Raw genomic sequence first — 12,366 nt, forward strand, 5'->3', positions numbered from 1 at the left:
AAAAAAGCATGGCTACCTGTTTCACTGCTGCTACATTTTTTCAGCCAAACAAGCCATGCTATGATGCAGCCATGTGAAGCTCGGCCCCGGGAACACTTGCCCTACAAACACCCCCACTCTCACCCGTTACCTCAGCATGGGGGGCTCTGGGGCTTGAAAAAGAGAAAATGAGAGGAGAGGAAGAGGAAGAGGAGGACGAGGACGGTGCTCCCAAGCCTGCCCCTCACTGGGGGTACAGGGGCTGCCCTCCCCTTGCTTTCACCCCAGCCTAATATTTTCCATGCTGGACTCTGAGCTCATGATGCTAAATCAAAACCGGAGGCAGGCGGGAGTGTCAATAAACCAAGAGGGCTGAGAGAGGAGAGGGGAAAGAAGGGGTGGAAGGGGGGAAAGGAGCCCGAGCAAATTAAAACCATCTCGGAGGCAGGGCGGGGGGCAGGGAGGAGCCGCTCCGGGGGGGCGGGAAGGGGAACAGGCCTGGGGACGCTGAGCCCGGTGCTGGGTCCCACTCCCTGGTACCAGCTGCCGAGGGTGGCCCAGGGCTCCCGGCGGTGTCGGGCCAGTGCTGCTCCCTTCCCTAGCGGCTGCCGTCGGGCGGCCTCAGAGAGCGGGCGGGAGGGACCCCCGTGTCCGAGAGACCCCCTCTCTGCTCTGCCCAGGCTGCCCACAGGATCCTGGCCGCTCAGCCCCACACACTACAGCCGCTGTCCTTCCTTCCTTTTCTTCCTCTCTTCTTTCTTCTTCCTTCTTCCTTCTTCTTCCTCTTCCTCCTTCTTCTTCCTTTTCTTCTTTCCTTCTTCTTCCTCTCTTCTTCATATTTTCGTTTTTATTTCTTTTCTTTTTTTATTTTTGTTTTTGTTTCTTTTTTTTCTATTTTTTTTTTAATTTTTCTTTTTTTCTTCTTGTTCTTGTTCCTTCTTTCCTTGTTCTTTCTTTTTTCTTTTTCTATTTTTATTTTCCCCCTTTTCCTCCCTTTTTTTTCTTCTCCCTCTCTTTGCTTTTTTTTTTTTTCATTTTCTTTTTCTTCTTCTTGTCATTCTTCATTTTCTTCATTTTCTTTTTCTTCTTTTCGATCTTTGTTTAATTTCCATCTTTTCATATTTATTTGTTTTCTTCTTTTTCTTCCTCTTTTCATTCTTCTTTGCTTTCCTCTGCCCTTCCTCGTTTGTTCGCTTTCCCTGTCTGCTGTTTGCCCGCTGGCAGCAGGCCGGGCCGAGAGGACCCTTTCCCGTTCACATAAGGCCCGCAGTCACGTCCCAGACCTCCTAAGGCGGCCGAACTTCTGCTCCTCCTGGCTAGCAGCCGGTGGAGCCACGGGCCACCCGGCCGTGCGATGCTGCCCCGCAGCAGGTGCCCGGGGAGGGGCATATTTATTTCTTCAACCGCCCAGGGAAAGCCCCCCCCCGTGCCATCCCTGGCGGGATCCCACCCGCGGCTGCCCGGAGCCCCCCTCCCGGCCCGGGGCGGATTTCTCCGCACTTCCCAGCAGAGGAAGACGAGAGATTGGCCCGGCCGGGGGGCAGCGGTTGGGCTGGGGCCGGACCGGCTCGGGGAGCCCCAGTGGCCGCGGGCTGCTGCCCCTGCAGCGCTGCCACCCGCCCGGCCGCGCCGTCGGGGGCTCGCGGCCACCGCTGCGCCGGGTTTCCCAGCCAGCAAGGAGCTCGGGAGGGTCCGTGGGGTCAGGAGCGGTGCCTGCTCGGCCGCCCCCGGGCAGGCCTCTGCCCCAGCCCGGCTCGGAGCAGGGCTTGGGCGAGCAGCGGCGGTGAGCCCCACTGGGGGCTGGGGGCAGCCCGAGGGAAAAGGCTGAGCCGCGAGGGGGGCCGGGACCCCCAGACGCACCGGAAAAATTGTTCCGTCGGAATGACGGGGCAGGGAGAAAGAAAGCTCGCGTTCTCGGCCGCCTTTCGATTGCCTCCTTCCCGCACGCTGCGGGGAACTGCTCCCGTCCCGCTCGGGCGGCCGAGGAAGGGAAACTCCTGGCCACGGCGCTCCCGGACCCTGCAGCCGGGGAGGGCTAAGAGGGGGGGAAGCAAACGCGGGGCACCCATCCCTCCGCAATGCTTAACTGCTTTTTAATCGATCCGCTCCACTCTCCCGAAGACGGATTCCCAGCTCTCGGGCGGCACTGCCTGCTGTGGCCCCACCGTGCGCGCAGGGGCTTAACCAGCCCTGGGGAGGGGGGCGAGGAGAGGGGGCCCGGGGAGGGCTTGTGGCCGTGCCCGTCCCCGAGTGGCCTCCGCACCGCGGGCCGCAGACGCCGTTTGCGCTCCCAAGCGAGCCGGGTTCGCCCTCCTGCAATTTACACGCGGCGGCGGAACCGGCGCAATTAATGCCTGCTGCTCGTTAGCGAAAGGCCCCTTCGGAGGGGTGGGGGGGGAGTGGCAGCGGCTGCCCTGCTCGGGCCGTCGGCGGCGAGGCCGGATCCGGGGCGGCCGGCGGGCCCGGCCCCGCGTCCTGCCGCATCCCGAAGCGCAGGAACGGGGTCGCGGCGGGCGATGCCCGCGGCTGCCTGCGAGGAGATTGCCCCCTTCTCCCCCCAGCCTTTCTGCCGTCTGCGTACAAACACTCACGATCTTTCGATCTGCCTTTCCTGGGGGAGGGGGAGGTGGACGGGGGTGGACGCAAAAATCAACCAAACCTCAGTGCTCGGCGCTCACCCCACTCGCGTTTCACGAGGCTGCTCTTCTGTGTTAGCTGCCGGTGCGAGAGCGGGGCGGATTTCAGTGCGGGCCGAGCAGCAGCAGGCTTCGGGGAACCCCAGACGAGTCCGGCCCGGCCCGGCCTCCAGCTGCCCCGTCGTTGTCCCCCCTGCGTGTCCGTGCCCCGCGGCAGCCGTCGGGGCTGCGGGCTAGAGGCGGCGCAGGTGCGCGTCCCGGCCCCGTCCCGCGTGGGAACGGGCGCGGGAGGGGTCCGGGGGGTCCCCGCCGCCTCGGGCGGGGGACGCGGGTACCCCGCTACGCCTTCCCTCGGCCCGATAGCGGGCGGGGGGCGCCCCGACAGGGAGGCGGACCGGGGGGAGGCGCGGGCGGACCCCGGGCGGGGAGCGGCGGCCGCGCCGGGGCGCTCGCCCCGAGGGGGCGGGTGGAGGGAGCCGGCCCCCCCCCCGGGCCGCGGCCATTTAGGAGAGGGCGGGAGCCAATGGGCGGCCGCGGGGCGCCTCCAGCGTGACGGCCGGGATTGACGTGGTTCCCACGTCAAATTGATCCCAAGTAGCGGCGGGGGCTCCCCGCGAGCGGGGAACCGGCGCGGCGCCGCCAGGACAGCCCTGCGGCCGCCGCCCCCCGCCGGCCGCCCCCAGCCGGCCCGGCCGGGCCGCCCCCTCCGCGATCCCGCGCCCTCTATGCCGGGCCGGCGGCGGCGGCGGCTGCGGCTGCGGAGCGGCGGGCCGGCGGCGCCCCCTCCCCGGGCGGCGCGGCGCTCCCCCGGTACCGGGCGATGGGTAAGCGCGGGCGGCTGTGGGGAGGGCTGGGACCGGGCCGGGAGGCGCCGCGACCCGCCGCGGTTTCGCTTTGCGGGAGGAGGGGTGCGGGGGGGCGGCGGGCGCCGGGACGGACCCCGGCCCGTCGGCGGGACCGGGGTCGGGGTCGGGGTCGGGGTCGGGGTCGGGATCGGGACCGGGACCGGGACCGGGACCGGGATCGGGATCGGGATCGGGATCGGGATCGGGATCGGGATCGGGATCGGGACGGGGACAGGGACCGGGACTGGGCGGCCACAGAGCAGAGGCCGGGCTGCGGAACGGCTTCTACGGGCCGTCGTGGCGGCTGGTCCCGGCGTGGGAGAGCGCTCGGCTCTACCCGACTTCTCGGTCTCCTTTCCTTCTCCCTTCTCTCTGCTGTTCTGCTCTTTTCTTTCTTTTAATTTCTTTCTTTTAATTTCTCTTTCTTTCTTTCTTTCTTTCTTTCTTTCTTTCTTTCTTTCTTTCTTTCTTTCTTTCTTTCTTTCTTTCTTTCTTTCTTTCTTTCTTTCTTTCTTTCTTTCTTTCTTTTTCTTTCTTTCTTTCTTTCTTTCTTTCTTTCTCTCTCTCTCTCTCTCTCTCTCTCTCTCTCTCTCTTTCTCTCCTTTCCTTTCCTTCTCTCACTCCTTCTTTCTCTCGCTCCCCCTTCTCTTTCTCTTTTTGCTTTCCCCTTTCTGTTTCTCCATTTCTTCTTTCCCCCCTTCTCACTCTTTTCCTCTTTCTTTTCCTATTTTTTTCCTATATTTTTTCTATTTTTTTCTTCGTTTTTCCTTTCCTTTCCTTTCCTTTCCTTTCCTTTCCTTTCCTTTCCTTTCCTTTCCTTTCCTTTCCTTTCCTTTCCTTTCCTTTCCTTTCCTTTCCTTTCCTTTCCTTTCCTTTCCTTTCCTTTCCTTTCCTTTCCTTTCCTTTCCTTTCCTTTCCTTTCCTTTCCTTTCCTTTCCTTTCCTTCCCTTCCCTTCCCTTCCCTTCCCCTTCCCCTTCCCCTTCCCCTTCCCCTTCCCCTTCCCCTTCCCCTTCCCCTTCCCCTTCCCCTTCCCCTTCCCCTTCCCCTTCCCCTTCCCCTTCCCTTCTCTTCCCCCAAGGGGCACGGCTTTCGCAGACTCGTTTCTGCCCCCCCCTCCGCTCCTTCCCACCGGTGCCCTTAGCCCTGCTCCCCTGCCCCGCTCCCGGTGCCCGCTGCCGGTAACGCTGTGTCCCGGCCCGGCGTGGCCCGGCCCTGGCAGAGCACACGTACGGGGAGGTGAACCAGCTGGGCGGCGTGTTCGTCAACGGGCGGCCGCTGCCCAACGCCATCCGGCTGCGGATCGTGGAGCTGGCGCAGCTCGGCATCCGGCCCTGCGACATCAGCCGCCAGCTCCGCGTCTCGCACGGCTGCGTCAGCAAGATCCTGGCCCGCTACAATGAGACGGGCTCCATCCTGCCTGGGGCCATCGGCGGCAGCAAGCCACGGGTCACCACCCCCAACGTGGTCAAGCACATCCGCGACTACAAGCAGGGCGACCCCGGCATCTTCGCCTGGGAGATCCGTGACCGGCTGCTGGCGGACGGCGTCTGCGACAAGTACAACGTGCCCTCGGTCAGCTCCATCAGCAGGATCCTGCGGAACAAGATCGGGAGCCTCTCCCAGCCTGGCCCCTACGATGGCAGCAAGCAGCCGCCCCCCCAGCCCGCGCTGCCCTACAACCACATCTACCAGTACCCCTACCCCAGCCCCATGGCCTCGCCGGCCGCCAAGATGGGCAGCCACCCCGGCGCGCCAGTCGCGGCGGCCCATGTCAGCCTGCCCCGCTCCTGGCCGTCGGCTCACTCTGTCACCAACATCCTGGGCATCCGGACCTTCATGGAGCAGACGGGTGGGTACTGCGACAGGCGCGCTGTCGGGCCGCAGCCCTGCCCTGCGCTGCCCTGGGAGCGGCGGGCTCGGCAGGCATCGGCCCTTCCCCACCCGGCGAGCAGCTCTCCCTGGCCCGGGCTTTGGGGGATTTGTTTTATTTTATTTTATTTTGTTTTATTTTATTTTTTTGATCTCCGCACCCCGTGCTGGCAGGACGGAGTGGCGGGGCCAGATGCGGCGAGGCTCAGACATCTTGAACTTTTTATGAAAAATGTGGAAAATATTTTCGTAGGATGATAGATTGCCGACCGCAAATTCGGAGCCCTGAATTTCCCTTTGCAAAGAAAAAAAAAACAACGGAGGGGATGGGGGTAAAAAGGGGGGGGAATATGCCAGGGAAGGGAAAAAATCAGGGAAAGAGGGGAAAGCAAATGGCTTCTGAGAGCCGGGCGGCACGGCGGATCTCTGTGGCCGTCCCCCGAGAAATCTGCCCATTTTTTTAGAGAAGGAAGAGGGCCGGAGGCGCGTCTTTTAGGATGGATGTCACCGCATCCCCAAGCTCCGGCTCGGTTCCCCCGCCGGCTCCGGGGTAGGGCGGGGGGCGAGTCCTTTTATCCTCCCCAAACCCGGGTAAATCAACCGCATGCATTCCCCTCTGCGCAACCATTTATCTTTAAAAATTCCAATGTCACTTTTATAAATCTCCTTCGCCAAGAGAGAGGAGTCGGGCTTCCTAAATTATGGAGAGCAGGAAAGTGCCGGGGCGGTGGGCAGAGCCGGACAGGGGTGCCGCGCCTCGGCTGGCTGGGGCAGCGCAGCGGGGCCGGCAGCGGGGTCCCCCCGCGGCTGTCCGCGGAGCTCCCCCGACCGGGGGGCGAGGGCCGGGGCTAACGGCGCCGCGGCTCTGTCCCGCCCAGGTGCGCTGGCCGGCACCGAGGGCTCTGCCTACCCCCCCAAAATGGAAGACTGGCCCGGCGTCAACAGGACGGCCTTCACCCCGGCTCAGCCCGTCAACGGCATCGACAAGGCTGCGGCGGACGGGGACATCAAGTACCCGCAGGTACCGGGCGGGGGTCGGCGGGCGCTGGGGGCGCCGTCGGGGCGCCGTCGCCCCGTGCCCGACGTGTGTCTGTGCCCGTCCCCAGCCCGCCCCGGGGCTCTCCTCCGTGGGCAGCTTCCTCCCGGCCTGCGCCTATCCCCCCTCCAACCAGCACGGCGTCTACGGCGGCCCCGGCGGCTACATCCCCCCTGGCCACCCCTGGCAGCCGCAGGGAAGCCCCTTGGGCCACCACGGCCCCGGCGTGGCGGTGCACGGCGGCGACCTGGCCAGCGCGATGGCGTTCAAGCAGCCCGGCAGGGAAGGTGAGCGGAGGCCGGGGGGCACGGGGGGCCGGGAGCGGAAAGGGGCGGCGGGGGGAAGCCTGGCTCGCCCCGACGGGTCGGCGGGAGCCCCCCGGCCGGGGGTTCGATGGCCCTGAATTGTGGCAGAGCGTCCCGGGGGGTGCGGGGAGGGGAGACTGGAAACCATTTTTTCCTCGCCGTGTGCCACTGGCCGAAGAAGCGGCGCGACCCAGGGCGAGCCCTAGCCTTTCCATCCCCATCCCCCGCAGACTTTGCGGGTCCGCAGCCGCTCGGCCCAGCAGCGGGGTCCCCCGCAGCCCCCCGGAGCGCCGTGCCGAGGGCAGCCCCGCTGCTCCCCTGGCAGCCCGGGGAGAGGGCAGCAGTTTTCAGCGTGATAAGTAAATCTTCCCTGCTCCCCGCCGCAGGCAGCGCTCAGACAAAGTCTGTATGCGGAGCAGGCGTTTGCTCTGAACGCCTTTACCAGTGGCTGCTAATTGGGACACTTCTTTTATCTCCTGTTAATTATTTCGGTACAGTTATGGAAGCTTTATTTCCTCGATAGGTGGTTTCGTTTAAGAAATCCCAACTCATCTGTTCTGGATATAAAATCCCCGTCAATATCTTTCTCCTTTTTGTGGTATTGGACTTTCTAATATTTTTCACATTTGCAATTCATTTCCCGCATATTAGTCCATTTCTTTACTCTATTTTTTTTTTTTTTATATGACCTTTTACCGTTTCTATCTAACTACGGGAACATGCTGTGACTTATATCAGTCATCTCAGGGATGAATTATTGCGTGGATCAACGGCTGAAAATGGACAATCGTAAACCTGTTGTGTTTTTTTTTGTTTGTTTGTTTAAAAAAAAAAAAAGAAAACGGAAAGTGAGAAAGGGATGGAGTGAGTAGAGAAAAAAAAAGGAAAGAATAATTAGAAAGAAAAAGAGAGCACGAAAGAAGAAAGCGAAAGAAAGAAGGGGAAAGAAGGAGAAAGGAAAGAAGAAAAATAAAGTGAAAGAAAGAAAATGAAAGAAAGCGAAAGGAAGAGAGGGAAAGAAAAAAATGTAGAAAGAAAGACAGAGAGGAAGAAAAAAAAATGAAAGAAAAAGGAAACAAAAGATGGAGGGAAGATGCCCTGTGCGTTTTTAGTCCGTTTTTTGCGGTGTCCTTCTCACTTTTTAAGTGACTTGGAGGCTGAATTTTCTGACTTGGCAATCCTCAAGCTGTCCTGGTCCCAGCCGAAGGACTTAATTTAATTTAATTTAATTTAATTTAATTTGATTTGATTTGATTTTTTATACATTTTTTGCCCTTGCCTTTGGATCGAATTTCTGGTTCGGCTCTGTTGGACCCGGGGCCAGTCAAAGCCGGGTTACCTGGGCAGCGGCCCGAGGGTGCCTGGGGGCCGGGGAGGTCCGGGGGGATCTGGGGCTGTCCGAGAGGGTCCGAGGGGTTTTGTGCCGACATTTCTTATTTTCAACTGCCGGCAGTAGTCGCGCTCCGCTCAGGGGGGCAGCCCCATGCCGCCCGCTTCTGCCGGCCCGGAAACGGGGGAGCAGGCAGTCAGGGAAGGGAGCAAAGGAAAGAATAGAGAAGGAAGAAAGGGGAGGTCGGCCGGGATATTTCACCCTCTGGCTCAGACCTGTTCTGATTTCACTGCCGTCGCTCTCCCGCAAGATCCCCTTGGAGGAAAAAAAAAGGTTTACGATTGTTTTCAGTCCCTGCCCCGTGCCCACGACTGCAGCAGCCCCGGGGCTTTTCGAACCCCCTGCTTGCCCCGATGGTGCGTACGGGGGCGGTGCGGCGGCTGCACGGGTCCTGCGGCCGTGGTGAGCTCACAAGGAGTTTAAGCCCAGCTGGCTCTGATGGCGGGCCCCATCCCCTCTCCCCTTCCCCTCCTTTCCCCTCTGGTTTCTGCCTGCTGCTCTCTCTGCCGCTCCCTGCACAGCGCAGGACCTGTCTCTGCATCCAAGACAGGGCTCAGACCTGACATCTGGACCCTTGCCCTGCTTGCAGCAGCACCCTGCTATATGACTGTTTGTTAATGTGTGTCCAAAAACATGCAGAAAAAGAGCCCATGTCCCCAAATGTTCCCCCTGCCCCTCAAAGAGCTGGAGCCCTAGAAAAAGGCAGTGCAGGGACAGCTCTGTCCCTGGTCTGGTGACAACCCCCATGGCAAATCAGGGAAACCTCTGCAGGCGGGCAGGGAGGTGAGCAGCCTGGGGACAAGGCAGGACTCGAAGCCTTTCTCCAGCAGGCTGTGGGAGCACAAGAGCCAGGTCCAGGTCAGCTCCCAGACAGATGGCAGGGGGTGTCTGTCCGCACTGCAGTCCCTGTCGCTTGGGAGATGTGTTTCCCCTTCCCTCCCGGTTTCCCCAGGAAAGTTGGAGGCTGGTAATCCACTGCTCTGCTGTTGTCTTTTTTTCCCCCTCTATTCTTCTTGCAGCCACGGACAGAAAACCTGCCAGCCCTGCGGGCAAATCTCCAGACACTCTGAACACCATCCACGGACTCTCAATCCCAGCCTCCTCTTCCTAGAGCCATGGAGCAGCAGTCAAGGGACGGTCACCCTCGGATCAAGCACCTACAGGCTGTAACCGAACTGTAACAGTTAGAGGTGCCACTGAACTGTTCCCAAAGTGCCACTGCCTCCAGCAGGTGCCTGTGGGGACAAGGAGGCCGGTGTGAGGCTGGACAGAGGTTACAGCCTCCCACGGCAAATCCCCACTCCGGGGAACATGGTCGGGACACTCATGCTGCCCAGAGGGACACGTTACCTCCATTGGATCAGAAAGGGGTGACAGAAGAGGCTCAGCCTTCCATCTTTATTTTGTCTCTTTTTTTTTTTTTTTTTTTTTTTTTTCCCTCCTCGCTCTCAGTTTTCTCTCTCTCTCCTCCCTGCTGTCCCTGAAGACTGCCGGACATGGCGCAGCGGGCGCCTCCATTCCCAGCCTCTGCTCAGTGCATCCTGGGCTCTGTCCCTGCCTCGGGAGTGCATCTCCGGGGAGGAGCCTGCAGCCGGCCGGACAGTGCCGAAGCACTCTCCTTGCGAGCCTTCTGCCCCAGAGTGTAAATGGACAAATAAGCCACAACTTTTTATGATATATTTTTATAATAACAAACCTTAATAAAAAAAGACTACCATGCACTGCTGGCATCCTTCCCCAGTGCAGAGCCGAATGTGGGGCAGCATGAATTGCAGGTGCACTGCAGCCCAGGGCAGCCCTGCATGGGGGTCTGTGCCCCCACTGGATGCAGAGTGGTGCTCTGGGGCTGCCCGCTTGAAGCCCACACACTGGGGTCCGTGCCTCCCCTCCTGTCCATCTGGCTCGGGTGCAACCAGAATGGGCTCTGCTGGGCTTTTGAATTCCCTGGCTCCACCAGCCGCTGCCATTGGCTTTGGTCCCTGCATTGTCTGGAGAAGGGGAAGGTCCTCCAGTGGGGCAGGGAGGAAATATCCTGGCAGCAGAATACACGCCTGGCTTTCTGCAGAGAGTGTCTTTGTGGGAGGGAGGCAGAACGATGCCAAATTCGACATCCCACCCCGGGAAATTATTTTGCCTTCAACCTTAGGGTGGCAAAATTCAGTTTTGCCTCTGCCACTACGAAGCCTCCAGCCAGAGCTGGTCTTTGCAACTGACTACAAAGCACGGGAGGGAAAGGGGGAAATTGTAAGCAGGCGAGAGTGCTGTGCCAGGGCCAGGCCTGCCTCCTGCACTGCCACAGGGTACATTTTAAAGGAAAGAGTCACCTGAGAGAGATGCTGACAATTTTTACTAAGTCTAGGCTTATCCACATAAAGCTACATTAGAGCATGGGTGAGACCAGCCCTAGAAAAGAGGAGTGACAGAAATGCCCCTAAAGTGCAAACACATACATGGGGCCTCTGTCTCCTGATTGCTGCAGAAGAAATGCAGTCCCTCAGAGGGAAGAGAGAAAAAGCAGAGCAGAAATTAGGATGGCCAAGCACTGTCTCTGTAGGGACTCTGCTGGTCTAGGAGGCCAGAGGAGCCCTTTGCACCCCCAGCCCTTAAACTTTGCCATGTAGGGCCTGAAGAAGCTCAGCCATCCTCTAGGATGTGGGAACCTGGTTGCCTCCAGGGTGTCCCCGCGGTGTCCCTGGCTCACCCTGCCTCTGAGCAGGATGAACAGGGTGCTTCTGGCCAAGCTCAGTCCTGGGCTCAAGCTCTCTGCAGGACAGACCTGCTGGTGTTCCCTGGGAGTGGCTCAGTGCCCCATTTCAGCCAGCCCCCCACCTCATCACAGCCCCTGGTGGCCCCATGGCAGAGCCACATCCCCGGAGGGGACAGACTGAGTGCCCTGTGTCCCTGTCCCTCTGGCTGCCGAAAAGCCTTCTGCATTGGACTGGCATCCTGTTGGGATGGGTGTGAGCACCCAGCGCTCTCAGCAAACCACCTGAAGCCCCCAGCACCTTCCCCCCACCTTCGCGCCCACCCTGGCCCCAATCCCCGTCACCCCAGACAGCCTCCAAACCCTGCTGCAGTGGCTGCACACCTCGGGCTGGATTTGCCACCAGAGGGAGACCCTATTGTTCTGCAGACACGTGAAAGGAGCTTGCTGCAAGCTGCAAGGAAGGGTTCGCTTTCCCAGCCGGGGAACAGAGGGACGCAGAGGGGATGTGCCCAGTCACACCAAACCTGCCTTGCCACAGGTATAGGGAGGAGGTGTCATGAAGAGCTGCAGCACAAAGCCACAGGATGATGCCTGTAGCCAGGCACAGAGCAGAGCCAGGGAGCAGAGCGAAGCATGCCACGCAGTGGCAGAGTGGCTTTCATCATCTGGCTCCTGCCTTCTGTTTTGTGATCATCTCTTTGACTGTTGGTAGCCTTTATTAAAGATGCAATTCTAACAATCATGACTATAGAAGGGACTTCTCATTAAAGAAAAAAGAAAAAAAAAAGTTTGTCTGGGCATTGTTTCAACCGCTGGGTTTAACTCAGGCCTCTGTCTGAAAGCTTGTAGCTGTCTGAACTTTTCCTGTGCTTTGCTGGGGAACTTTGACACTGGGACCAGGCACCTGACCCCAGGCACCTGAAGCCTGCTCCTCTCTGCCCTTGCCCAGCGCCATTTGTGGTGGAGACGGAGCAGCCAAAGAGCAAAACCCAGTGGACTGTCATCGCAGTGATCCACCATCGCGTGCTGGGGCAGGTCAAGGACACCGTGGCTTGGTGTTCCCTGCAGGAGGGGTCAAGGAGAAACCTTGCTGGGTGGGAGAACCCCCATGGCAGCTGTGTGTCCCCTGGGAGCAAGCCTCGTTGCACCCCGCACTGCTTTGCTGCGAGGCTCTGCCTTGCTGGGTCTGCAGGCGGTGACACCTGGCTCAGACGAGGGGGGACACGGGACTGAGCAGGGATTTTGGAGCCACAAAAAGGCTGTTTTCTAGAGCAAAACAGGCATCCCAGCTCACAGGCTGGCAGTAGGACACAAGCACTGATGGCTCCAGCAGCGGCAGGTGCTACGGAGACTGCAGACACTCCCAGTAAGAAATGCAGATATTTCCAGCTGGAAATGTAACGGGTAGCATGTCACCGTGGGGAAATTTGCCACAGCAAGTGCTTTCCTAAGGCTGACAGCAGCAGAGAAAGAAGTAGTGTGAAGAAGGAGGAAAATGAGCTGGAGTAGATCACCGAGTTTTGAGGAGAAAAAAAAAAAAAAAAAAGGAAAAATAGATTGTTTTGCCTACGGTGGTGATGACAATGATAACAACTACT

General features: G+C 59.6%; 1 protein-coding gene across 1 annotated transcript; it reads left to right on the plus strand.

Moving 5' to 3' along the window:
• The first annotated feature begins 3,328 nt into the window (after nt 1-3,328).
• PAX1 (paired box 1) lies at nt 3,329-9,433 on the plus strand. The gene is made up of 5 exons (XM_084515720.1): nt 3,329-3,439; nt 4,681-5,310; nt 6,209-6,351; nt 6,437-6,653; nt 9,081-9,433. The coding sequence occupies exons 1-5, from the start codon at nt 3,436-3,438 to the stop codon at nt 9,170-9,172; spliced, it is 1,086 nt and encodes a 361-aa protein (XP_084371846.1). The 5' UTR covers nt 3,329-3,435; the 3' UTR covers nt 9,173-9,433.
• The last annotated feature ends 2,933 nt before the right edge of the window (nt 9,434-12,366 follow it).

This window comes from Aythya ferina (assembly GCF_964211825.1).
Source record: "Aythya ferina genome assembly, chromosome: 3".
Taxonomy (NCBI): Eukaryota; Metazoa; Chordata; class Aves; order Anseriformes; family Anatidae; genus Aythya; species Aythya ferina.